At 30.2% G+C, this 27503-nt stretch overlaps 3 protein-coding genes and 1 long non-coding RNA gene across 4 annotated transcripts; 2 read left to right on the forward strand and 2 right to left on the reverse strand.

Annotated features, from left to right (window-relative positions):
- The first annotated feature begins 2636 nt into the window (after nucleotides 1–2636).
- Nucleotides 2637–4725, forward strand: LOC142519393 (NADPH HC-toxin reductase 1-like). The gene is made up of 5 exons (XM_075622397.1): nucleotides 2637–2948; nucleotides 3333–3499; nucleotides 3613–3828; nucleotides 3943–4313; nucleotides 4392–4725. Exons 1-5 carry the CDS (start codon nucleotides 2831–2833, stop codon nucleotides 4531–4533), a joined length of 1014 nt encoding a protein of 337 aa, XP_075478512.1. The 5' UTR covers nucleotides 2637–2830; the 3' UTR covers nucleotides 4534–4725.
- Nucleotides 4726–10596: 5871 nt separating this feature from the next.
- Nucleotides 10597–11260, reverse strand: LOC142517704 (uncharacterized). The gene is made up of 3 exons (XR_012813360.1): nucleotides 11065–11260; nucleotides 10874–10965; nucleotides 10597–10743 (listed from the first exon to the last, which is right to left on the reverse strand). It is a non-coding gene; the product is annotated as an uncharacterized LOC142517704 (long non-coding RNA).
- Nucleotides 11261–12850: 1590 nt separating this feature from the next.
- Nucleotides 12851–13704, forward strand: LOC142519585 (NADPH HC-toxin reductase 1-like). Its single transcript, XM_075622627.1, has 4 exons — nucleotides 12851–12935; nucleotides 13044–13075; nucleotides 13298–13513; nucleotides 13624–13704. Exons 1-4 carry the CDS (start codon nucleotides 12851–12853, stop codon nucleotides 13702–13704), a joined length of 414 nt encoding a protein of 137 aa, XP_075478742.1.
- A 585-nt stretch (nucleotides 13705–14289) lies between these two features.
- Nucleotides 14290–16161, reverse strand: LOC142519383 (putative WRKY transcription factor 53). The gene is made up of 3 exons (XM_075622385.1): nucleotides 15741–16161; nucleotides 15504–15632; nucleotides 14290–15185 (listed from the first exon to the last, which is right to left on the reverse strand). The coding sequence occupies exons 1-3, from the start codon at nucleotides 15998–16000 to the stop codon at nucleotides 14597–14599; spliced, it is 978 nt and encodes a 325-aa protein (XP_075478500.1). The 5' UTR covers nucleotides 16001–16161; the 3' UTR covers nucleotides 14290–14596.
- Between the last annotated feature and the right edge of the window lie 11342 nt (nucleotides 16162–27503).

A 27503-nucleotide genomic window follows, 5' to 3' on the forward strand; every position in this document is an offset into this window, starting at 1 on the left:
TTGAGGGTGCTATTTATAGGCCAAAATCTGACTGTTAGCCTTCCAATTAATGATCAAATCTGTCATTAACAACCTTTATTTCATGTTAAATGCTTCAGTTACCAGTCCTGAGCAGAATCAGTAACTATCTACTGGAATCTCGCTACTGAACTCTTCTGCTGCTGGATTTTGTCTGCTGGAAAATACCATCTTCTGAAATATGAGTTGCTGCTGAAATTGATAGCTTCTATTGAAATCTGCTAGCTGCTGCTGCTGCTAGTGCTGTGCTACTACTGGAATTTCAGGGTCTCACACGACCCGCGCATGCGTGACTGCACAATGGGTATCACATAATGCCTTTGAAATTTTATCATTTTCGTACTCCTAGCGTGTTTTATTTTGTATTAATCTGTCAAATGTAAAATTTATTATCACATCTCAAATACTTGAAGTGGGAATTTCCACGAAGCTTGCGTAAGCTATTTCTCATATAAAACTTGATGCTCCGGATTTGGAATAAATCGAGAACCAAGTTTTTGTAGCTCCGCATGAGGATAACTTCAAGGCAAAAAAGTGTTAAAATTTTATAGCAGCCATTTAAAATTATTTAATTCATCCATATTCTGCATTGCGTTTTCATAATACAAATATTACCAAAACGTGACAAAAGGCATGTGAATATTTGTTGGATTAAATATGTATGAGTGAGAATATATGAGATGAGTGACTTTTTGAGAAATTCTCGTGCATCAAACTGTTGACGTTGCGTGTCATGCTCTGGTTGGCTAGTTGGACCTTAAAAGAGTTGCGCTAGATCTTAACGGGTAATAATATTTCTGGTGGGAACATGTCTGACGATAGGGAAAACGTAAGACTGGTCACTGAGAGATATGCGACAACACCAACAAATAGACACATACATTTTCAAACTCATGGATCTAACATTCAGACATATTAGAAATCATATAAGTGCACTATGCGATGTCACGAGTATAAATAAATAAAGTTGTGTATTAGTTCACAGCTATATTTTATGACCTGTTGGTAGAAGTTTGATACTTACGGAGCGAAAACTATTGAGCTAACTATGTCGTGTTGAAGTAACATGCTAAGTACCAAAATATTTTATGTTCTAAAATCATGACACTTTAAAAATATGGTTTACTTGTCATTATACACGTAAATGAGATGGACACCACCTAATTTCATTACTTTACAATAACTAATTAACATGTATAAGGAACCACACACATATTTTTTGTATTTAACTTTGGCCCACTTTCCGTAACTTACGCTATTTTTCTTAAAAAAATGTGGATATTCCAGAAAGATGTACCCATTTATATTTTATGTATTCGTGAAACGCGTAAATTCTGTTTATTTTAAAATAAAAATTAATATTTTTTCGTAGGTGATTTAAATAGATTACATATCTCACAAAATTGACATGTAAACTCTCGGTGAATTTTTTTTTTTTTGGCTTCCACAAAGGTTATTTCACATCTAATGCTAGATAGTTGGTAGTGATCGTAGGCTTAAAGTGCTTATAATTAAATATGTGTGAACATCAAGATAATTATGCATATTATTATCTCATATCAATCAAATCATTCATCCATGTCTTTTTTTATTTATATTTATCAATTATTAAAAGAGTAAATTTGTAATTTATTATCTTATCTCAAATTTAATCGATCAAACTAATTATATTATTACTTATCAATTATCAGCTCAAATATTTTAGTACACTAGTAAGTTGCGGATTTGGATCATTTACTGTGTTGAAAACACATCATCAAGTATTGTGCATTTTTTACACGAGATGATCACATGATCATCTCGTTTAATCTGACAACTTTTTAAATTTATCTCATATGATGTGATTTCCACAAGATGATATCATCTCGTGTAAAAAAAATGCACAGCACTAAATGATGTGTTTCCAATTCAGTAAGTTGCACGCTACGTGAGGTACGTTGAATTAGATACATGTGTTCATGATTGCCTAATAAATATTACAGTTCACAGACAATTTTTCAAACTAAACATAAACTCAAAAACCGAAATGGATTAATGTTAATTTAAGATTAAAAAAATATATCATAATCATCTTTTCTTTGAAATCACAACCCATTCACTCCAACGCTCTTGCTTTATCTTAATATTGCCATAATTGGCTGCTTGTCAAGCTCAGTCAATTCTGTTTATTTTAAAATAAAAATTAATATTAATTCAGAATCGAAAGTGATGTATTTATACGTAAGAAACATTATCAGGCAATTTTTATCATATTCAGTTTCTATTCAGATCATGGACCCCACCCTAAGAGCTCCTTGTCCACAATCGTGCTGAAAGGGATCGTACGTGACATGTTTATAATGAACTTTGGGTGAATGAGATACTAACGATCAGCATTTGGTCCAACTCTTTATTTTTTTCTAATAACGTAGGAATCGTGACTATTATTTTTTTTATGTGCAGTACATAAATCATCAAATTAATGCAACAGTTTGCAAATCATGTTATTCATGTAAACCGTAAAAATCATGTGTGCAGGTTCACCCAAAAAGATATTAACCGGGAGAATCAAACTCGTGATAGAAATTAACGAAGCAAAACTCAGGTGAGGGTTTGGTCAATATTATAGCCGAAGAAATATTGACAAGAGAAATAGAACTATGTGTGTCAGACTAAACTCGGGTGGAAAATAATGAAGTAAAACTTTTTTGGTTTTTACGTTCATATAATATATACAGATATATAAATTCATAGAAATTTATAATATATACAAATATATTATACACACACACACTTCTCTCGAGAAAAGGAAGAATACATCGCAAGGTGAGTAATGGAACAGGGGAAGTGTAAGGTGTGCGTGACTGGAGGAGCTGGCTATATTGCTTCTGCACTGATAAAGAAACTTTTAGGTGACGGCTATATCGTACACGCTACACTGAGGGATTTGGGTATGTTGTGTGCATGTATATTCTTGATTTCTGGGTTTTTATTTTAAATAAAAACAAATAGTCACGAATCTTGAATCTTTATGATTAATCTTGAGTAAAAGTTGAAGGGCTTCAAGTGTTCTGATTGACTAGAATCGAAGACCATGGGTTCTTGGAGTTTCAGACACTCTTGCGTGACTCATCTGTCTTTTTCTGTTTGGCTCTTTTTGGTCCTTTTTGAAATCTTGTATCCTGTTCTTATGTTCTTGTTTGGGTGCATGGACTTGCGTGCATGACTGTTTTAGCTTCAGTCTCTGAATAAAAGTTCTGGCTTAATAGTCAACACCGGCAGCCAGCACAGTTCAATAAACCTCTCTAACATGATGGTGTTTGAATGATCTATAGATGATCACTCGAAGAACGATATTTTAAAGAGTTTTTATGGAGCCGACACGAGACTCAAATTATTTAAAGCTGACATATACAGAGCAGAGGAATTTGAGGAAGCAATCCTAGGTTGTCAGTTTGTTTTCCATGTCGCAACCCCTTTGCTACACTCTGACGGTCACAAGGTATGTATTATTTAAAGCTGAAATAATCATATACCCCTTTGTAAAAAATTTTGTCAGCTTCAGCACTTTTTTTTTTTCTATACCACTGATGATGGATCTGACTGCAAAAACAGTACAAAAACCGGGTCGATGCGACAGTGGATTCAGCAAAGAGAATTGCAAGCTTGTGTGTTAGATCGGGAACAGTGAGGAGGCTTATCTACACAGCTTCTGTAATGGCTGCTTCGCCGTTGAAAGATGGAAGGAGTACTTATAAAGAGTACATGGATGAAACTTGTTGGACTCCTGCTAATTTCTCAATCCCTTCTTACACAAGTCATTATCTTGAGGTAAATGGCTCATTTATTTACTCGTAATTGGAACACACAAACAGGCAGGAGTATGAGTATCTCATTGACAACATCCAATAATGATATAGTACATTGAAAAACAATGTTTTGTAGGAGTATGTTCAAGCAAAGACATTGGCTGAGAAAGAACTTTTAAGCTTTGGCAACGGAGAAATAGAGGTGGTAACACTAGCCTGCGGCCTCGTCGGCGGAGAGACTTTGATGCCTCACACAGCCTTAAGTATAAAGACCATCTTGGGTTTTCTCACAAACGATGAATTTGGATACAATGCGCTCAAATTCTTAGAAAATTTGCTTGCAAAAGTCCCATTAGCTCACATTAAGGATATAACAAACGCCCTCGTCTTCTGCATGAAAGAACAAACCATGAATGGTCGATTCTTGTGTGCAAATGGATACGTTTCAACTACGGATATGACCCGATACTGTCAAAAGAAATACCCAGAATTTAGTATAAAAAAAGAGTGAGTTTTTTTATATTTCATTGGCGTTGTTCTTGTTTTCACACATCATCTTAAGTTTGAATCTTGATTTGCTTTCAGGGACTTGGAATGTCCTAAAAGAGACACCAAATGGAAATCTGTTCTGCTTGAGAAGAAGGGTTTCGAGTATAAATATGATTGGCGTGTGGTTCTGGATGAAAGCATCAGATGTGCAAAGAAAAATGCAGATGTTTGGATATAAATGCATGCCGGATAATTTCCGAGGAAAATTTCGATTTATCAATATGTTTGTCTCTGCGTTACCTTGTGTACATTAGGTTTGGTCATCCAAAAATTTCTATAACTACGCATTTATTCAACTTTAAACAATAAATTATTTAGAACTTCCTACTTTCAAAACCAGTTCATATATGATTTGATTGGTTTGCATGTTTGTCTGCTACCCTTCATTTTTTTAGTGAATTCCACTTAATACGCGAGTTGTTTATCCGAATCTGAATCTGGACAGCTGGAAATGTCCAAAAGAGAATAGGCTGCTTGCATTAGGGCTGTGCCCAAAGCCAACCAAAAAATGTGACAACTGTATTTTTTAAAAATAACGATTTTTGCAACTTCCAACCCAAGCTCACCGAGAAAATCTACTATAGCGAGAAAAGGGGAAAATGGGTGAGATATAAAGTCATCTCTAGCCCAAAATTTTATTTTAAAGCAAAAAAAAAAAACAATTTCTGCACCACATACAATATTTATCTCCAATCCATCTGCTTCAAATCTTACTCTAAAAAAATTCTCGGAATATTCTTTTTATTTGATTTATTTAAATTATAAAATTATCTAAAAATCTATTTATAAATTATGAAATTATTTAAAAATCAAATATATAAAAATCTCTGATGTTTAATTATTTAAAAATCAAATGTTTAATATTCTCTGATGTTTAATCATAAAATAATTTAAAAATCTATTTATAAATGTATTTAATTAAATATTTTGATTTTTATGATTAAGTATCTAATTTGGATATGACAACCAGAATTTGGTTACAATAATGAAGACATTCCCCGCTTATGTAGGGTTAGTTCCACAGAATTTTGGGATAAATTGTTAAGAGATGATCCTGACACAGGAAAACCACATGGCTTCGAAACTCTTCAACATATGGAAGAAAAAATTTCTTTATATCAGAAAGATTTTAATAAACAACAAGAAAAAGAACAAGATTTGATGAGTACGTTTAAGATCTTACTCAAAAATATTTGATGTATACTCCAAAGAGAAAGTGATTGAAGTCTATATTGAAGAGATGAACAAAGATTTTTATAAGAATATTGGATGTTCATACTCCAAATCGAATAATCGATTTCTGAATTAAGCGAAAATCAATTCATCCATTTAATGCAAATGCAGGATGCTCAAGATCCAGATAAAGATATTATCAATTTATAAAAATTCAATAAAAGACAATATTAAATATGATTAAAATATCCATCTTTAATAATGACAAAGTTGGTGGAATATCACTATTTGAGGTTTCATGTCCTGGCTCTTCTCTCTATATATAGGTTACTTTTTGTTCTTAGAAGGACATGGTCGAGTTTTCTCTCCTCTATTGACTATTCTCTCTCTGTAAATAATCCTTCTTACGAATTTAAATAATAGCTTCAAGTTCTGAAGACAACTTTGTAAATTTACTTTAATTGTTTATTTTTTATTTTTATTTATTGTTTATAATTTTTATACTTCATAAATTAGCCTGAATGACAGGCTAAACTATTCGTGCTAAATAATTACCTTACCATGACATGATCTATATTTGTTTGTAACTTGGAATCAAAATGAGATAATAACATTTATTTAAATTTTGGAATTTAATGTAATATAAGGGTTTTTGGTTAAAACATAAGGTAAGAGATGAACCAGGAAATGGTAAACACAAGATTCGAGTTTAACCAGGAAATAATAAATTCATGTTGTAGTCATTCATCCTGCTTAGCCGGGAGATGGCGTTTAAGGAGTTTATGGGTATTTTTTATGAATTTATCTTTATGAGGTGGACCTCGGTAAAATCTTATGTTGTTTAATTTCTTTGGTATATCTTTGTTAATTCTTTTTATGTTTTGTAAAAGTTCCATAGATAAACCTTATATTCATTATTATTCTAAAATTTAATTGTCTCATTTTATTAAATCAGTTTTTCTGAATGTGATATATCGGCTGAAAACCTTGCGTAGTTGTATGTCTTTAGGCTATATGCCTTTAAGAACAAGCTTGATAGGTCTAACAATGTCACGTATCATAATCAATTTAATTCCAAATCCTAGATGGTATCATAATATAATAGTTTTATATTATTGTTTAAATAATATTTATAATCTTTAATATAAATATTTATAATAAATAAAAACGTAAAAAAATAAAGAGGAGCTTTGGGCGCAGAGGAAATGGATAACACAATTTGAAATATTTGATTATTGATAATTAATATGTAATTAATTAAAGTATGAAAATACATTTCAAATTCTTTTTCAAATTTCAATTTTAAAATTGAATTTTTTGAAAATATAAATTTTACTTTTAATTTCAAATTTAAATCTAAATATCTTGAAAAAATAAATAGCATTCAAAGATTTGACATCGGTTCCATCACATGATTTAATATCTTAATTTCATCACACGGTTTATACCAACTACGTTGTGCTTAATATAATTTGATTGAAAATAATTAATTTTAAAAATTATAATTCTAAAAAAAGAAATATATATCATTAATCTTGAAATAGTCAAATAGGTTAACTGTATTAAATGATTGAAAACAATTAATTTTATGCGATTTTTATTGATATTTTTGTAATAAAGAATTATATATCTTCTTTAAAAAAAATTCAAATGTGAAATGAAGAAATTTGAAAATATAAAATTCAATTATTGTTTGAATTGATTATATCAATTCCTTTATTAGTTTAAATTTGAATTTAATTAATTTTTATATCAATTTAAATATAATCTATGAATTATGTGTTTTTTTATGTTCTTTATTCAAATTGAAACTGAACTAAATTTTCAACGACAATAAAATGAGTTGTCTTTTTCAAAATTTCTTTTTGAAGTTTCCATACTTATTGGATATCACAATTTGAAATATTTGATTATTGATAATTAATATGTAATTAATTAAAGTATGAAAATATATATCAAATTCTTTTTCAAATTTCAATTTTAAAATTGAATTTCTTGAAAATATAAATTTCACTTTTAATTTCAAATTTAAATCTAAATATCTTAAAAAAATAAATAACATTCAAAGATTTGACATTGGTTCCATTACATGATTTAATATCTTAATTTAATCACACGGTTTATACCAACTAGGTTGTGCTTAATATAATTTGATTGAAAACAATTAATTTTAAAAATGATAATTCTAAAAAAAATATATATATATATCATTAATCTTGAAATAGGTGAACTATATTAAATGATTGAAAATAATTAATTTTATGTGATTTTTATTGATATTTTTGTAATAAAGAATTATATATCTTCTTTAAAAAAAATTCAAATGTGAAATGAAGAAATTTGAAAATATAAACTTAAATTATTGTTTGAATTGATTATATCAGTTCCTTTATTAGTTTAAATTTGAATTTATTCATTTTTATATCAATTTAAATGTAATGTATGAATTATATGTTTTTTTATGTTTTTTATTCAAATTGAAATTGAACTCAATTGAAAACATAAACTATTTTTAAATCATTCAAAAATACATTTAGCTCTTAGACTCTGAATAGTTCGTTGATACGATCTACCAGCATGTGGAAACTACATAAATTCAAGTTTAAAATGTTTTTTTTCATTATCAAAATTTTATTATTGTTTTTTCCATACATTTTATTTTTGATTTAAGGATACTATTTATATTTTTTTTATTTTATATGGTTCACACGTACATACATACATACATACATATACATATATATAACACACACACACACACATATATATATAAACAAAGTTTTTTTTCATATCTGGAAAGTTTTTCGTCAAAAATAATAAGTTAAAAAATCATTATAATGTTTTCACATATCGCATTAATATTTGAAACAAATAGGAAATAAATATGTAATTAAAAGTGAATTGTTTGCAAATTATTTTTTAAAATTCAAATTTAAATTTGATTTTTTTTTAAATTATCAACTACATTCAAGCATCTACATTGATTATATCATTATATTTAATTTCGATTATGGTTTTAAGTTGTGTGTTACTTCTACAGAATTTATGTTTACTACTCTCTATCATGCTAAATAAAATATAAAAACTTTTATATAATATTATGTTTTTCAATTTTTTTAAAAGAATGTCAGTAAATTGTTGTTATTATTGTTACGTATAGAACTTTAAAATATGTATTTTAATAGAAATTTAATATAAATATTTTTAACATGTCCAACACATAATTCATTTTTTAATCAAAATTTAATCATATAATAAATGACAAAAAATTAGAATTTTTAAAAAATGTTTATTTATTCTTTAAAATTTTGACAAACAAAATAATATAATTTTTTAAAATATTTTTATTTATAGAAGTTCCACTTAACCAAGATAATAAATCAATTTAACGACAAAATATTGTTATCATCATTTGAACGTTATTTCAAATGACATTAATATTTTGATATAATGATTTTTGATAATAATATTTAAAATTTAAATATATTCATTATATTAAATCATTATTCAAACATTAATAATTACTAATTTTAATAATTAATTATATAAAATAACACTCCGTACATCGCACAGATGAAATACTAGTTTTGCAAAATAACACAACTTCGTTGGAGAAGATTTCCCTGTGACGTGAAACACGATTTGGTGTCGGGTTGGAAATGTCCTAAAACTATGTGATTGAGTGGCCATGGTCTCCATACACACGTTATGGGTTTTGTTGAAAAAATGTGAGAAATCATTATTCTATAAAAAAATAATATTTAAAATAACATTATAATAAAGAGTAACTTAAAATTGAATTAGTCACCATTTAATTAAATACAATCATATCAAAAGTAAGTCTGCTTTACCATTCTCGGAGAGTATTCTCTTGCAATGTGTTCAGCTTGAGCTACAATATTTATTTCCTCAAGAAAATAAAAACAAAACAGAAATACTCAAAAAATTGAGAAAAATGTGTCGAAAGCTAGACTTGCTGAATAATTCAAAACCTCGTACATATAGTTGTCTGTTAAATTTAGTAAAATCCCTTTTATTTTTTTTAGGAAAATAATTATATCATGTAAGTATCCGTGTAATGATTAATTGTTTTATAATAAGTATATAATGAATATGTTATTAAATGCGAATTTTTTTCGATATCTGTATTAAAATTCAAATTTGAATCTGAAGTCTCTTTAAAATATAAATTATGTTTAAATATCTATATTGATTATATCATTTTATTTAATTTCAATTGCGGTATTGGGTTTTGTATTATTTTTATCTATTAAATTCTCATTATTCTCTAAAATATTAAATAAAATATAATTTTTTTACACAATATTATTTTTTCCGAATATTTAGTGAATATATAATGTTATCATAAATATTTAGTATATTGATTGTTCGTTAATTGATATGATTATTACGTATGTTAATAAGAACTTTAATATAAATATTTTTTATACAAGAAGTTTTACTCTTTGAAAAATATTTATTTATATTTTAAAATTTTGATAGAGAAGACAACATACTTATTTTTTTAATATTTTTTTTCTATATTAATTATATCATTTTATTTAATTTCAATTGGGGTATTGGGTTTTGTATTATTTTTATCTATTAAATTCTCATTATTCTCTAAAATATTAAATAAAATATAATTTTTTACACAATATTATTTTTTCCGAATATTTAGTGAATATATAATGTTATCATAAATATTTAGTATATTGATTATTCGTTAATTGATATGATTATTATGTATGTTAATAAGAACTTTAATATAAATATTTTTTATACAAGAATTTGATAGAGAAGATAATATACTTATTTTTAATATTTTTTCTATTTTTTATTAATAAAATTTCAACTCCATCAATATATTGAATGCAATGATAAAAAAAAACGACAGAAGAATACTATGCTTATTGAGTGTTATCTCACCTGGTATAAATATTTTTTATATAATAAATCTTCATAACCATATTTAAAATTTAAACATATTCATTACATAATATCATTAATTTAAACATATTCATCACATTATATCTAATAAGCAACAGAACATATGCTAAGCTTCTAATATTCAATCTGAAATTTGAATACAGTGTTGATGGCATTGTCAATGAAGAAATTCCCACATCAATAGGCTGATTAATTGAATGAATTTACACACATAAATAAGGTGATTCAAGCCCTGGTTTGAAAAAATCCGGAATGAAATCCAACTCTACAAACAAAAGGAACATGAGTTTTCAATTAAATACATTTGAGAAGGTCATTTTCTTAAAAAAAAAAAAAATAGATGATCGATGTTATTTAACCAACTTCCCAGCAAAAATATTGTAAAAATTGTTTACCTTCAACCAAGAACTCTGGCAAGCAGCGAGACAATGAGGGAGTGACTGTGAAGGAGACGGCAGCTGCGCCGACGACGGAGTGACTATGATGACTGTGACAGCGATGACAACATCGTCAATTTTTGGGTTCAAAATATTAAACCGGTTGGAACTAAATCGGTAAAGAACAAAATATTGTAAAATTCGTTTACCTTAAACGAAGAACTCCGACAGCGGTGTCGGTCAGATATGGCAACGGCTTCAGCGACTGAGTGAATGTGACTGGGACGGTGATGACAGCGGCATCAGCGACGGAGTGACTGTGATGGTGGCCTACCAAAAACGAAGATTAAAGAAAAGTCAAAGTTATATAGAGAAATAACAAAATAACTATAGTGATATCAAAAGACAAATGTAAGGCATATCAAAAGACAAACATAAGGAATGGTGACAATTTAGTGAACAAACAATGAAAACTCATATTTTTATAATATTATAATACACATTAAATTAACACTAATGAGTTCTTCAATTTTGAATTTTTTGTGAATCGAAGTACATTAACTCATTTGACTCAAAAATTCAACACATTCACATGAGAATGAAAATAATGATCATTGTCTACAAAATTTATTTAACTTAAAGCTGTAAATTTAAACTATACATTATTTAAATCTTATTTTTTTCTTTTTAACTTAATCGAAGTCGGAAAACTTCAAAGTCTCCAAATCAACAAATATAATAAAAAGATTGAACCTCGAGACTCGGCATGTAATTATAGAATTAAATCGTCCAAGCAAAAACGAAAAAAGAAGAAAATTCAAAGTAAAATATCCGACTAAACTTCGTTTAGACAAGTACTTTAAAAATGTTTTAAACGTTTTATAAGTGAAAAAACTTAAATATGTGTCTTGATAAAAATTTATAATTTTTTTGAATGTCTTTAAAAAATATGGTCTCAAAATTTAGTTTTTATAAATAGACATTTTTTTAACAAATATTCTCCAAATATAGTTATTATAAATAACAAATCTATAAGTACTCGTTCAAATGGAGCCTAACTATTCATTAAATAGCAAATTGGTACATGAAATTTTTTAAATTGGCTCAAATATTGGTACATGTTTGATCCGGTTAATGAGATCCTACATATGTGGTCACTACCCTCACTTCATTTCAACGGATAAGATCTTACCACACATACAATTTCAAAAAAAAAAAGTGGGTCCTATATATGCATGGGCAAATCTTGGTCATCCATCCTATCATGGGGGCAAAGCCCACATGAGTAGGATGAAATAAACCGTTTGATCCCATCAATTTTTGGTAAAATTTGAGTGAAATTCCCATTTTAATCTCATGTATAAAGAAGACAATATCTATTAATATAATTGTATACCACTTTTAGTTTGTCAAGAAAACCTCATATATCGATCCATAATGGGAAAATAACATTTTTCAATATTATGCATCTTATTGTTTATTATAAGATAACAAACATATTCATCATGATACATACAATTTAATAAATTTAATATATATTAGATTAACACTAATATGATTTCGTTCATTTTGATTGTTTTGTGAAATCGAAGTACATTAGCTCATTTTACTCAAAGAAGCTTAACATTTTCACGAGAGAATGAAAATAATAATCATTGTCTACCAAAACTTATTTAAGTTAAAGCTATAAATTGAAACTATATATTGTTTAAATCTGGTTGTTTTCTTTTTAATATAACTGAAGTCGGAAAACTTCAAATCTTCGAATTGTAAGAATGATTGATCAAGAGGCTCTCTATCACGCACCTGGAAAAAAGTTTGACTTGTATGCAAATGTACGAGCGCGACTTAGTTGCGTCGAATGTCGGATCGATCAAGGCAAAAATCGATTATCTAGGAAGGCTATACCACCTTTTGCAATTTTTTTCTCGGAAAAGACCTTCCACATGTCCCTGTGAGACCTTTCGCATGCCTGACTATTGGTACTTCACCTGAATGTCTGTTGATGCTTTGGCTGCCTATTGGTGGCAACTTTTGGTCTTCCATATGGATGCTATCAGCTTGTATAAACAGCGGATGCGTCAAACTTGAAAACACACCAAAATCCACTTTCTCCCTCATTCTTGCACTCTGCCTCCTGCTTGCTCTGTGCGAATACATCTTTTGTTCCCGAACTGATAAAATTCAGGTACTCTTTCGTTCGCCAATGTGATGATTCAGGTATGCCCGTTGTATCATAGGAAACAATTGTCTGGTTAAATTTTCGAAGCACATACCGGAGGGGAAAAAAATTGTTTTAAAGAAACTGTACTTGCTACATGCTTCGGTTTAACTTTATTCTTACATACACGATACTGATAAAAGTATATTTATCCGTTTTTTGCGTTGTTTTTACAAGTTTGCTTCTATAATTCTGTTATTAGCAATTTCGATAACAAACAGTACAAAAACCGGGTCGATGTGAGAGTGGATTCAGCAAAGAGAATTGCAAGCTTGTGCATTGGATGGGGAACAGTGAAGAGGCTCATCTACACGGCTTCTGTAATGGCTGCTTCGCCATTGAAAGATGGAAGGAGTACTTACAAGGAGAACATGGATGAAACTTCTTGGACCCCTGCTAATTTCTCTATCCCTTACACAAATGATTATCATGTTGAGGTAAATGACTCATTTATTTACTCGTAATTGGAACACACAAACAGGCAGGACAGGACTATCTCATCGACAATATCCAATGATATTGTACATTGAAAAATAATGTTTCGTAGGAGTATGCAAATAGAGAACTTTTAAGTTTTGGCAATGGAGAAATGGAAGTGGTGACACTAGCCTGTGGCCTTGTCGGCTGAGAGACTTTGATGCCTCACACACCCTCAAGTATAAAGACCCTGTTGGGTTTTCTCACAAACGATGAATTTGGATACATTGCGCTCAAATTCTTAGAACATTTGCTTGCAAAAGTCCCCATTAGCTCACGTTAAGGTTATAACAAATGCCCTCGTCTTCTGCATGAAAGAACAGACTATGAATGGTCGATTATTGTGTGCAAATGGGTACCTTTCAACTGCAGATATGACCGGATACTCTCAAAAGAAATAACCCAGAATTTAGTTTAGTATTAAAAAAGGGTGAGTTTTTTTTATATTTTAATGTCATCGTTCTTGTTTTCACCACATTGATGTTGGGATATAAATACACGCCGGATAATTTCCCAAATTTCTACCTCGTATATATTCAATAATGGAAGATTTTTATGAGCTACTGCTCAGCAGAGATTGCAGCTCATATTCAGATTTTCGGTAAAATCTTCCTGTTCCAGTTTTTTGCCGCTTGATAAAATTACAAGAAAACAAGTACTGATTCTTGGAATTATGTCAGAATTATGCGGAACATGCTAAGAACAATTTGATTGGTAATTGGGTCGAAAATAAAAATGGAGGAACAAGGGATTTCAATATAAATTTGAAACAAAGAAGAAAATGGACAACAATCTTCTTCTTTCGAGACGAGGGGTTCCATCTCTCTTTTAGTCATCAAGATTCCTAAATCTAGCGAAGGGCTAAACTAATTACATGAACAATCATACCAAAATTATAAGATTCATTGATGACTCAACATTATAAACAAGTTTGAATCACTCTCGATGCTGGCTAGTGGCTTGGATCAATAACTTTGGCAAGCACAACTTTACTACTTTTTTCACACATTTTACTTTGCGGTGAATCAGTAGCATACGAGATTTTATTTAAAATAATCAGATGGATCAATGAAACAAGAGCCGAAGTCGATTTGATCCATCAAGAGATCCAACTCTCCCGATGGGAAATCCTCGATCAGGGCTGGATTGAAGTTTATTTCTGCAAACTCTGATTCTGAACTTTGTAAAATGTCACTAAGCTCGATATCACTAAACCGGCACGGTGAAAGTAGGAGATAGGACTCCGATGTATCTGGAGACAAAAATGGAGGCGAATCACTCATTCCAACAAAGTTTTCGAGCTTGGAAAAGACTGAAGTTTCAACATTTTCATATCCAATTGGTGTGGGAGAAGAGGTAACAGTAGGAAGACTCTCTTCCTTAATGGGCATTTCTCTATTCTCTGGTTCAGAGGTCAAATTCCTCTGCCCTGAACGTCTTTCACTCACTTCTTTATCTTCTCGCCTCATTTTTTTATCGAGGTTTTCTTTTGTCTTTTTCCGCATTTCCTGAATACATGTGTGTTTCCCTCTGTAAATCACTTCAAAGATCGAATTGTCTTTGTCTGTTCGTTGCACTTGTTTAGTCGCCAAGCATCCTTGACTACCGCGATGAGTGCATCTATAATAAGCCCTGCAATTTCAACACATGAAATCATCTCCATCAAATTCTTGTTTTTACCAAATATAAGTTCTGCAAACAAGTTGTGGCCATTACAGCCACGCACAAAAAACAAGATCTTGTATTGAAAATTTTCAAGTATTCACTCAAAAAAGTTATAATTGCCAATCTCATCATTGAGTTCAAACATCCAACTCAAACTGATGGATCTAAAGCTAGCAAGACTCTCAAAAACACATATTAGAGTAAATTTAATAAATTAGATCACTCATCTCAACTTACTGAGCGCTGATAATCAAGATATAACAACACTACTAAAATATGCCTCACCTCGGATGCTTAGCCCCAAGAATATCTTTCTGCCCATATTTCCTCCAGTAATACCCATCATCAAGTTGACCTTCAAACCCTGTTTCAGTGCACACGCGCAGTTGTTCGCTCCATGTTGCCAATGTCTTTCTGCAAATACCATTTTTTTCCCTTTAAAGAATCAAAACAATTTCATGTAGAACTAAACTATGAGCAAAAAACCAAAAAGAAGATATCCAAAAAACGTAAACAACAAACCTTTTCTTGGAATTTTTGCAATGAACTTCCCCCTTGGAGTCTCGGTCGGATCCTTCGCTTTTAGGCTCTCCATTTCGAAGCAAAACCATACAATTAAGCATCTCTAGAGCATTATCATAAGAAGAGATCACCCTCTCTAGTAAATGAACACATGAAGCAGGAGTGGGGTGAAGCTCTTTTCTCAGCTGATTCGCATAACTTCTCCCTCGAGTTAACTCAGTTAAGAGACTATCTTTATTAAATGTTCCAAAATTTTCCATTCCAAAATAACCCAAAAAGATTGCAGCTTTATTTGATGTTATCTTTGATTCCAGCTGATCAGGAATATTTTGAATTAGGAACAAAAGGGTGTGACTTCACCTTTCTAGTTGGACGTGTAAATGTAATGAGGGGTGATGGTCATGGAAGTCGAAGTTTTAAAAATATGAGGAAGGCTAGAAATATGTGTTGTTTATATATAAGAAGAGATTATTTAAAAAACCCAAAAAAAAATGGCTTCGAAATTATTTTTTTTAATTTTTTTGGTGGCAAAGGTGGCTTTGGATTTCTGTGGAATTGTGGGAAGAGTGTAATTATTCCATAGCTGACCCATTCAAATGCCACCGCACTTCTACCATATCGCACCTACTTGGGAAAAAAAAAAAAACAAATCGATATACATAATTAATTATCGAAGTTAAAAAAAATTATTAGAGCGATGGGGAAAGTCACGTGAGCGGCATATGGAATGAGGTTCATCTTTTTTTTTACGACAATGAGGCATATGGAATGAGGTACATCTATTTTTTTTTTGGACAATGAAACTCATTGTCGTTATTATTTGATCTGCATTTAATAAACTTTCAGATTAACACAATAGTTTGCAAATCATCATTATCAAGACAGCTATGCTTGTTCTCGTAACTCATGTATGATCGTGAAATCAGCTTCATATTTACATCATAACAAGAGCTATTTAACTACGTCACAACTCAAATATTTTAAATTATTTATAAAAAACAAACTTATTATTTGATCTCTAATTTAAATAAACACTCGTACATGTCATAAAAAAAATATATCAATTAATCATGTCCTCAAACGCGCTACACTCTTGAAATAAACGTCATCATAAACAATTTTTTTGTCTAAGAGTCAAGATGTTGATGAGTACGACGTATTTAAAATTACACGAATTTTTCGATATAGTAAAGAAATTTAGTTCTTGGCCGTTTATATATATATATATATATATGCGCGTCTCTTTTGTCTTAAAACTATAAAATCTTCTGACATTTACGTCAAAAATATCCGCAAAAATCTGTTTATATTGCTTTTTCCGACCGTACAAGGTGGCGAAAAAAAAGAGAACCCACTTTTCTTTTGCTTGGCAAATTCGTAGCATGAGAGAATTCATAGACTCCACAAGCCAACATTTTGTACTAACGAATTTCCAAATATATTTAATTTTAATCCCTTTGATAATAATTATTTTTTTTTAACTTGAAAGTCAAGGGAAAGAAGGAGTCCAATTTCCAGGAAACATCAAACTTGCTTCCGCGTTGTTTCCCTTTATTTATGTTGCGTGTAATATTAATGCTTGGAGACACAACTAAACTAAATAAAATAAACACACACACACACACCCACACAAATTTAAAAATAATATAAAAAGAAAAAAAAAAACCATTTTAATGAATGATGACGTGATCCAGATTACGTCATGTGATGTTGGGTACACCCGCATATTGCTTGCACTTTGGAGGCAAATAATAATAATAATAATAATGATACGATATGAAATATTCGTTTTTAAGTTAATTATATTCCATTTATTAAATTGAATGAGATTATTTTTTTTTCAATTTATTACATACAATGTTTCTTTATTTATTTTCATTTTTTTTTATGTTAAAAAAAAATTGAAATTTGGGAAGTCACGCATGAGGGAAGGGGTCACGTAGGGATTCCTTGCTTTATACAATTAAATGCACATTTCTGCCTTCATTTTTAATTTTTTGAATGTCATTAAATGCGGATTTCCATCCAAGGCTGCCCCTCACAAAGTACTGAATATTTGATCATTTCAAGGAAAATACTCAACGTACGTTTAAAGTTACACTTCAACTTATATTTTTAGATAAGTGATATCCTTGAAAGTTCACTTGTATCAAATTATTGATGTTTCATCGCTTGATTTGGTTGGTTTTGGATTTATAACAGAGAGATATCAAATCTTAACAGATAATATTATCTTTGTTGAAGGTAAGACATACGGTAACGAAAGAGTGAGACTAATCTCTAAGAGATATGTGACAACACCAGCAGATACACACGCATATTCCCGGAGTCATGGGCCTAATAGCTCGACTCATTAACACCCAAATATGTACACTACGTGTTGTCACAAATATAATGAAATAAAATTGCGTCCTAACTAACAGCTATAACTTTTGGCTTAGTGGTAAGCGTCTGATCTAACAGTTGATATCAGAACGAGGTCATGTGAGTTCATGAGTTCAAGTCTCCAAAGAAGAATAATATACTTCTTGGGGGATATTGGGTTAAACGTGCTTGAATAAGAGAAGTGCTAGGATGAGTGACATTTTAGAAAGTTCTCGTACGTCAAACTGTCGAAATTGCGTCGCTTGATCTGGTTGACTATGTAGGTAGTATAAGAATGATGTCAGATCTTAATGGATAATATTGTATATGCGGTGGACTTGGTGGACGGTAGGAAAAATGTAAGATGATATCTAAAAAATATGAGACAACATCAGTAGATAAACACACACCTCATCGAACTCATAGCCTAACAACCCGACCAATTAGAATGCAAGTAAGTGTATTTTGCGTTGCCACAAGTATAAAAAAATAAATTTGCATCTTGACTAATAATCATAGTTTTTATCCTAATAATAAGTGTTTGATCATAACACAATCATAATTTTGCATAGGAAAAAATTCTCAAATACACTCATGTGTATATAAAAATTATACACACACACACACATATATATATATATATATATATTGCACGTAAAAAGATTATCATATATATATTGCACGAAAAAAATATTATCAATATATATAGTATATGTGTGAGGCCGGGGCCGAAGAGGGCGGGGGGTAATCATCGGTGTCATGAGGTTGCACGGACAATGATCGGCTCCTAGTAGGCTTCTAGGTGGAGGGAACATGAATGAACCGATTCCACACCGGAATGAGAGGGATTCCGAGACTGTTCAATGTAATGGATTGTACAATTGAAGAGGGCTTAAAAGATTTGATATGTACTACTCATATCACGAAAGTGCATCTTCTTTTCAGTAGCTCATCACATAAGAACTTCAAAGTTAAGTGTACTTGACTTGGGAAAATTTTGGGATGGGTGATCTCCTAGGAAGTTTCCTAGGGTGCGTGTGAGTGAGGACATAAGCACGTTGGAAAGACTCTTCTTGGTACAGTGAGGATAGTCGTCGAATCTGGGGCGTTACAGTTGGTATCAGAGCCGACCTCTCTTAGTACGGTGTGGTTCGGGGACGAACCAAGCGGAAGCTGGTGGGCATGTGAGGGCGGGGGGTGATCGCCGGTGACATGAGGTTGCACGGACAATGATCGGCTCCTGGCAGACTTCTAGGTGGAGAGAACATGAATGAACCGATCCCACATCGGAATGAGAGGGATTCCGAGACTGTTCAATGTAATGGACTGTACAGTTGAAGAGGACTTAAAAGATTTGATATGTACTACTCATATCACGAAGGTGCATCTTCTTTTCGGTAGCCTATCACATAAGAACTCCAAAGTTAAGCGTGCTTGACTTGGGGAAATTTTGGGATGTGTGACCTCCTGAGAAGTTTCCTAGGGTGCGTGTGAGTGAGGACATAGGCACGCTGGAAAGACTCGTCTTAATACAGTGAGAACAGTCATCGAATCTGGGACATTACAATATGCAAATACATATTCATTTAAAACACTAACTATCATAACTTTTTAATTGTCATAAACTTCCTTGTATTTAATTTAATAATTTAATTGATGTAAGTATAGATATTTTTTTATTCAAATAATTTCTCGGTTCCACTGATTATTTATTGCATATGATAAAATTAAATGCGGCTAACGTGTAATCGGAAAGGACAACGTTTCTTTACAAATGTGTGTGTGTGGGCGCGCAATTAAGTCAAAAACGGTATAATTTCAAATCAATAACATTATTTTTTGTTCATGATACTAAGATCTCATTGTTCATGTAAGTATTATAATTTATATTACTAATCAAATTACATGTCATTTTTGTGCATAATATAATGTTATTTTCAAATAAAGTATATTTACTAATCTGAGCCCACTAATTTGGTCGGGAAGTCCGAGCTCTAACGCGTTTAAGGAAATATGAAGATATTTTTGTCGGTAAATGAGAAACTCCAATAAATACAAGATTCAATCAATTCTTCGAGATAAAACAAGATTATTAGCCATCATCAAGAGTTCTAGGCATCGTGATTAAGGAGTCTTCTCATCTTATGTTTCTTATCTCATGTCTCTACCATAGCAATGATCTTATTCCTACAAGGTAACCAACCTTTCATGCATCTATAAATACAATGTATTGGCTACAATTTTACCCACCCACATTCTTTTGCTTACTCTGCACTACTGCATCTTACTCTTAAGTTTACCCACTCACATTATCTTGACTGTGCAGAACCCAGAACACCGACCCGGTCTGCTTAGCAGCGAATATTGAAAGATCCGTTAATCAGAACGAACTCAAGATAAAATTTTAGTATCATCATAATCTATATCAATATCTTATAATAAAAATTTCATTTTTAGTTGATATGCTATGCATAAATATTTAATTTTACTGTTTGCATGATAATTGTTACAAAATACAATGTATTCTATTGTTTTGCTATATTAAGATCTGGATATTTTCGGAGAGGAAATTATGATCAATTGATTCACGTTTTTTTAAAAAAAAATTTATTCCTTTATATATTGAAATACATAGGAGAAGCCTATTTAAAATAAAATTCATACATGCTAATAACCTCTTGTGAAAGTAAAATAATTCTATGTGATTCAGATCTAGAACACATAGGGATGACAAGTTTTCCCACGAGTTTGGAGCCCCGTGGAGAAAACCCGAAACGAGGATGAGGATCTCCAATTTTTTCAGGTTTGGGTTCGGGTTTGAGATTTTTTTAAATCCTCGATGTAGTTCGGGATTGGTATGAGATTACTATCTATATATCCGAACCCGCCCTGAAAATAATATCAATAATAAAATAATAGTATTATTAGTATTAATAATATAATAATATTATTATTTTTTAAAATATTAATATTGATATTAATAATAATATTATAACTAATATTAATAGATAATAATAAGTTTTGGTTTGAGAAAATTTTTGAATCCATCATCGTCTTGTCATATTAATATTTTTGAAACGGAGATGAGGCGAGGATGGAAAGTTGATCCCCGAAGTTTCGGGTTTGGGGATTCACCGAACCCGAAAAAATGGGGATCGGGGCGGGTATTGGGGTGGGGATGGAATTCGGGGACGGGGATGGGGATGGCAAACCCGCCCCCGCCCCGTCGAATTGCAATCCTAATAACACACGCACCCGAACTTAGAATTTAGTAAAATAAAAATGACAAAATTGCCCCTACTTAAATAAATAATTAAATTAATTTTGTTTTATAATACTATATTTAATTGAATAAAATAATCAATTTTTAATTAAATAAATATGAAAATATATCTAATTATTTTATCTTAATATCATCCATACGCGAAATATATTTTAATAGTAAATTATATGATTACATTAAATTAAGCAATAAGTTTAAATATAATTTAATGGTTATATTAATTAGAGTAGGTCTCTTGTGAGACAGTCTCACGAGTCTTTATATGTGAGACGAGTCAACCCTACCGATATTCACAATAAAAAGTAATACTCTTAGCATAAAAAGTAATATTTTTTTATTGATGACCCAAATAAGAGATCTGTCTCACAAAATACGATCCGTGTGACCGTATATATAATTTAATGCATCGATGTTTTAATTAAAATGTTCAATAAAGGGTGATAGAACAGTTCATAAAGCCATTTAAGTATATTTTAGACATTTTTTTACCCTAAAATCTTGGATATTCAAAACTAATAACACGTGGAGTACAAAATCTATACAATTTTATTAAGTTTGAGATAATTATAGTAACTAATTTTAGTGTCATGGTCTATTTTATTAAATATATATATTAATAAAATATTAAAATTTTAGTGCAAGTTATAAATAGTTTAGCGGATAGATTCATTGTCTCTTGGTGTTTAGGTTATATGTTCAAATATTATTGGGGTTATTTTTTTATTCTTTTATTTTTTAATTTATATATCAAAATTACAATGTAATCCCTCGTTATTTCTTATAATTATATTTAAATGAGTTGCGTGCTTCTGTATACTAATATAATTGAAGGGTGCCTATGCTATGAATCTGGAATCACAGGGATTTGTTGACTCAAAAAGAATTTATAGGGGGTTATCAACAAACCCAGGATTTTACAGGGATGAATATACACACACACCACATTAGTATCTTTAAAAAAAAAAAACCGCTCCTTTTCGATATTATAATTAATTTATCAAATGAATTTCATAGAGACGTGTATGTCAAATATAAAAATTACCTTTTTATTCGTACCTCCTGTGAGGCGAGAGAGGCCATCGCCTCAGGGCCCAGCTCTTATAGGAGCCCAAAAAAAAAAAAATCGTTGGTCTCATGTTATTGAGGCCTGCGCCTAAATAGTATGTGCATTGGATATTTTTTTAAAAAAATTGGACATTGACTCATTGAAAACATGATTAAATATGATGATTGTGTTCATTGGGGATTTAATCAAATTATGTAGAGCCCAAACAATAAAGCTACATGGCTCATTAATTAAATTTTTAAAAATTTTGTACGCATCAAATGATAATGTTTGTCCAATATATTTATTATTTTATCTTGTATCAACTCATGTGTTAAAATTTTATACTTTACTTATCGATTATTTGGCTTCTTTTCTTGAATTTATGTAATTGGACTCATTTCAAAAAAAAAAAAACACACAAAAAATTGTAATATTTATCTATTTTACATATCTTTATTTTCCGTTTTCTTGAGTAAAATCTTATATTCATTATTTAAAACAAATTATATATTTTTACAATATTGGTTCATTATATTTATCATTTTGTTATTTCGATAGTTTATGTTGATAAATTTCAATTTTAGTAACATACAGTACAATGTTTGTCAATTTCAATCTTTTTCTAATATAATTGTTCATATGACACTGCATTACGTTAGAGCCATGTTGATATTGTGGCGCACGAAGAAAAAATCGCAAAGAGATAAATATATAATTCGTAAATTATATTTTCCTTATATCTATTGTTTGATTATTTTTAATTTTCAAACTAAATTTTACGGTTATTTATCACAACAAGATTTTTTTTGCAACATATCGTCTCAGGTCCTGTGAACCACATGTACGGCTCTGATTTTCATATGTCCCAAATATAAGTTCACTTTTCATATTTAGTTTTATTTTATCTATTTTTTTAATCAATATATTCTCATAACTAAATACATTAATTAATTTCAGCAATTTTTTTATTCTACTAAAACATAACATTTTATTGTAAAATTTATTTTTCCAATAATTTTGTTAATATATGTGAAAACACACACAAGTCTGAATATACGAGACGGATGAGCATAAAAATCTATGTCGATCACTTTATGCTATTTTAAATTATTTTAAACTCATCCAATAAAAAGTTTATTTTATATAATTATATTTATGGTTTTTTAACAAATTAATTTTTAAAAAATTTAATTTCAAAAATAAAGTAGATGGCAGAGCTTTAAAGAATTAAGACACCATCAATGACGGTTCGGTCGACCCTACCCCTGCGGGCAGTGTCCGCAGGGGTCGATCCAACGGTTCGGATTTTTCCGAGTCAATTTTTTTTTTTACAGGGAGGTGGGCCCGGATCATTGTCCGTGCAGGCAGTGTAGGTTGAAACAAACCATCAATGACAGACGCCTGCAATATATTTATTAGCGTTGCAAAAAATCGCAGCATGGATGCAGTGCCCGCTACTTTCTTTATTTTTTTTATTGAATTTGAAATATATCTTATTAGTAAAATAAAAACTACATGAAAAATTATATTTGAAACTCTAGTTCAATTATTTTAAAAAATAGATCACTTTAGATGATGAATCGATCGACTAATATTTTGTTTTAAAATATTTATAAAATATTAATTAATTTAACTTTCAAAATATATTAATATCAAGTAGAGTTGGTCTCTTTTGAGACAGTCTCACGAATCTTTATCTGTGAGACGAGTAAACCCTACTGATATTGACAATAGAAAGTAATACTCTTAGCATAAAAATTAATATTTTTTTACGGATGACCCAAATAAGATATCTGTTTCACAAAATACGATCCGTGAGACCGTCTCACACAAATTTTTGCCCTATGAAATAAGGAAACGGGCCAGTTGTGTTGATTATATGAAAGGGTGATTTGAAAGTATCAACGACGTAATTGAAAATTGGAGAACGCGGATAGAAATTTAGCACCGAGTGATCCAAATTATTGTTATTATTATTATTATTATTATTATTATTATTTCTATATTAATCACGCGTCTAATTTTATATATACAAAGAAATAAAAAAAAATCAATTTAAATAAAACTACGCGTCTGTCTGATCTACTGCTGATTATTTTTATTGTCGTTACACGTCGTACGACTATTTGCTTTTCTAAAGAACATAAAATTGTAATCTTGATTGCAAAATTTACTGTTTTCAACTCTATACTTAAATATTAAGAGGTTTGTCTATCGTATCGTACCGAAAAACATCTATTGTATCGAAAATTATGGTATAAGAAAATATATGTGGATATTGTATCGAAAATTTTCGATACAGCTAGCATACCGATACACATAAGGATTATATCAAAATTTTGCAGTATATCGATATTTAGGTACATTATATATTGTTTTAAACCTAAAAAAAAGCTTATATTTTTTAAGTTTATAACTTTATTATTTAAAAATATTATATATTTTTAATTTATATATATTATTTCGGTATTTCGACATATTCAGAATATATCGAAAATTTTCAAATTTCTTACTGTTACTAATTTTGTCATCGTTACCATACCGTATCGAAAAGTTCGATAAATTCGGTATTTTCAGCTACGATAACTTCGATATATCGAAAATTTTTTGGTATTTTTTTTTCCCTCCCATGGGTTTATCTTAATTTGGAAGAGAATTGAATTTGATCTTGGCGAAGAAACCGTCATCTGATTTTTAAAAAAAAGGAAAAACTCTATATTCGAATATGGATGTTGAAGTTTTTGTGTGAGATATAACAAATTACTGATGTGTGCTGGAATTGTGGGATGATTCTCTTCGTCGAAGTAAAATAGAGGAAATATGATTAGTTAATTTTGAATAACTCATTTAAAATATAAGTAATCAGTTGATATATTTATTATACAAAACTAATTATAAAAATTGACGAAACTAAAATATACAATACAACGTGTTGTGCAAGGGAGTATTTAGTTATAATAACAAGAGACACGGTTATTACTTTACATATAATTTGTCTAGTATGGTTTACCTGGTTGGTTAGTTTGATTTGGAGGATATTGCGTTAACTCGAGAGTTTATCCGATGCACAATAGAAGACAACAACAATGGATTCTCGTGTGTTTATTAAAAAAAACATGGTTCCCAAAAAAGATACTAGAATTCAATAACTGATTATCGGAATCAATGGATCGGATGATACCGTATTTATTGCCAATAAAATATTTGAGAATTTTAAAATTTTTACTTTTTACTTTGTTACAAACGGAAAATCAAACAATCAATTAATTGTTATATTTATTTAAACTAATTATTATGTTTATGTTGGATTAAGGATTTAGTATATTTTGGTTGTTAACAAATAATATCAAGACAAAACTGATTTAAGATGAATTGATACAGATAAACAAAACTTATATCATTAAAAACTGAATGAATAAGTTTAAAGGATTTCAATTTACCAAATATCATGCAATCTGAACAAACTGATCGCAACAGTGTACGAGTCAAGATTAATCGAAACATGGTAAGAACTATAAAAAAAAGAATTGACATGGACTAAAAACAAGTCAACAGACACTTTTGATTGAACGAATATATTTTTGAAAGTATAAATAGAGGAAGAGTTGAATTCAAATTGTGACGAGCATTTTTCACTATCAAGATTAAGTTTTCAAAATCCTTAATATACCTGGGCCAAACTGAATCAATTCAGCACACCTTAAAAGAATTCTAATCATTTAAAAATCATTTTGTGCTAAATTAGTGTCATTGTGTATTACACGTGTATACCAGTTTGTAGATTGTCCATTAATCAATGAGATACTAGGAGTTTTAGCTTATCCCTTCCCATACATTATGTGATTTGTTCAAATATGTCACTCTAGCTTCTTTCTGCACTCATATATTAGCAAACTGACATAGATACTCGAGAATAATCAGTTTAGTTGTCAACTCATCTAAACTAATCCAAGAAACTCACATGTTGTATGTAAGTGTTTGAGTAGGTCTCTTGTGAGACGGTCTCACGAATCTTTATCTGTGAGATGGGTCAACCCTAACGATATTCACAATAAAAAGTAATACTCTTAACATAAAAAGTAATACTTTTTCATGAATGACCCAAATAAGAGATCATCCTAACAAAATACGACCCATAAGACCGTCTCACACAAGTTTTTGTCTTTAAGTGTTTATTGAACCTCTACTTCTAAACACTTTAACTAATCCTACAGTTTATTTATTACCCAAATTCCAGGAAAGAGGTTTGGAGTTTCATGCGAACAATAGAAAAAGTATTGTTTTGTTTTTTAAAATAAAGTACGCATCTAATTTCTTTTTTATTATAAAAAATCACCTAAAAAATTAACCAAAATAATATTTTTTTAATGGTGTAACCAATAGGAAAATTTGTTACTAAATTGGTACAATAAAACCTCTTTAAATTAATATTTGATAATTTAATTTTTCAGTCCCGACTTGAACAAACTTGCTAAACTAATAAATTCGATAAATTAATAAGATAATAAATTTGTGGAAAACTTTTATATAAATATGTTGTCTCCTCAATATCATACAATGAAAATTATTGATAAACACTAACATATCGAAAATCAAACGAAAATTTTCGGTAGGTGACTTTGCCTTCACCCCGATCGTTTTACCTACTTGTCTATTATATCCGAATCATTCCCACGACGACTAGCCTATTCACCAGGGTGCAGATGTGAGACCTTAAGTGCCAATTTAGAACCCAAACCCCAAATACCAGTCTCCTCTGAAACTAATGAACCATCTTACAATTACAATTGTGAAGCCAGCCCTAACAAAACATTCATCATTAATAAATGGTTAAACATGGCCACCAGCTTCTGAGTTCAGAGACAAAATTAAGGTTCGGAGATATAGGTGTTTAAAAATTCAGATGGTTCGCAAATAGTGATTAAAGTAAAGGGCAGGTACATACATTCCTAGGAGAAACTTTTGATCCAACGATCTTATAATTGGAATGTACTCTATATGCTAACAATATGAAGATCTTAGGGATGCAAATTGCAGATTTCAAAAGCAACAAGCAACACAACAAGCA

This window comes from Primulina tabacum, chromosome 11 (assembly GCF_025594145.1).
Source record: "Primulina tabacum isolate GXHZ01 chromosome 11, ASM2559414v2, whole genome shotgun sequence".
Taxonomy (NCBI): domain Eukaryota; kingdom Viridiplantae; phylum Streptophyta; class Magnoliopsida; order Lamiales; family Gesneriaceae; genus Primulina; species Primulina tabacum.

What these genes read in the sequence shown, in the direction of transcription:
- LOC142519393 (XM_075622397.1), top strand. Translation starts at nt 2,831, where the DNA reads ATGGAACAGGGGAAGTGTAAGGTGTGCGTGACTGGAGGAGCTGGCTAT. An exon ending in TACACTCTGACGGTCACAAG is followed by an intron (nt 3,500 to 3,612) that starts GTATGTATTATT and finishes CTGCAAAAACAG; the next exon opens with TACAAAAACCGGGTCGATGC. An exon ending in GAATTTAGTATAAAAAAAGA is followed by an intron (nt 4,314 to 4,391) that starts GTGAGTTTTTTT and finishes ATTTGCTTTCAG; the next exon opens with GGACTTGGAATGTCCTAAAA.
- LOC142519585 (XM_075622627.1), top strand. Translation starts at nt 12,851, where the DNA reads ATGTCTGTTGATGCTTTGGCTGCCTATTGGTGGCAACTTTTGGTCTTC. An exon ending in TCGCCAATGTGATGATTCAG is followed by an intron (nt 13,076 to 13,297) that starts GTATGCCCGTTG and finishes GATAACAAACAG; the next exon opens with TACAAAAACCGGGTCGATGT. An exon ending in CAAATGATTATCATGTTGAG is followed by an intron (nt 13,514 to 13,623) that starts GTAAATGACTCA and finishes AATGTTTCGTAG; the next exon opens with GAGTATGCAAATAGAGAACT.
- LOC142519383 (XM_075622385.1), bottom strand. Translation starts at nt 16,000, where the DNA reads ATGGAAAATTTTGGAACATTTAATAAAGATAGTCTCTTAACTGAGTTA. An exon ending in TGCAAAAATTCCAAGAAAAG is followed by an intron (nt 15,633 to 15,740) that starts GTTTGTTGTTTA and finishes TGGTATTTGCAG; the next exon opens with AAAGACATTGGCAACATGGA. An exon ending in CTTGGGGCTAAGCATCCGAG is followed by an intron (nt 15,186 to 15,503) that starts GTGAGGCATATT and finishes TTGAAATTGCAG; the next exon opens with GGCTTATTATAGATGCACTC.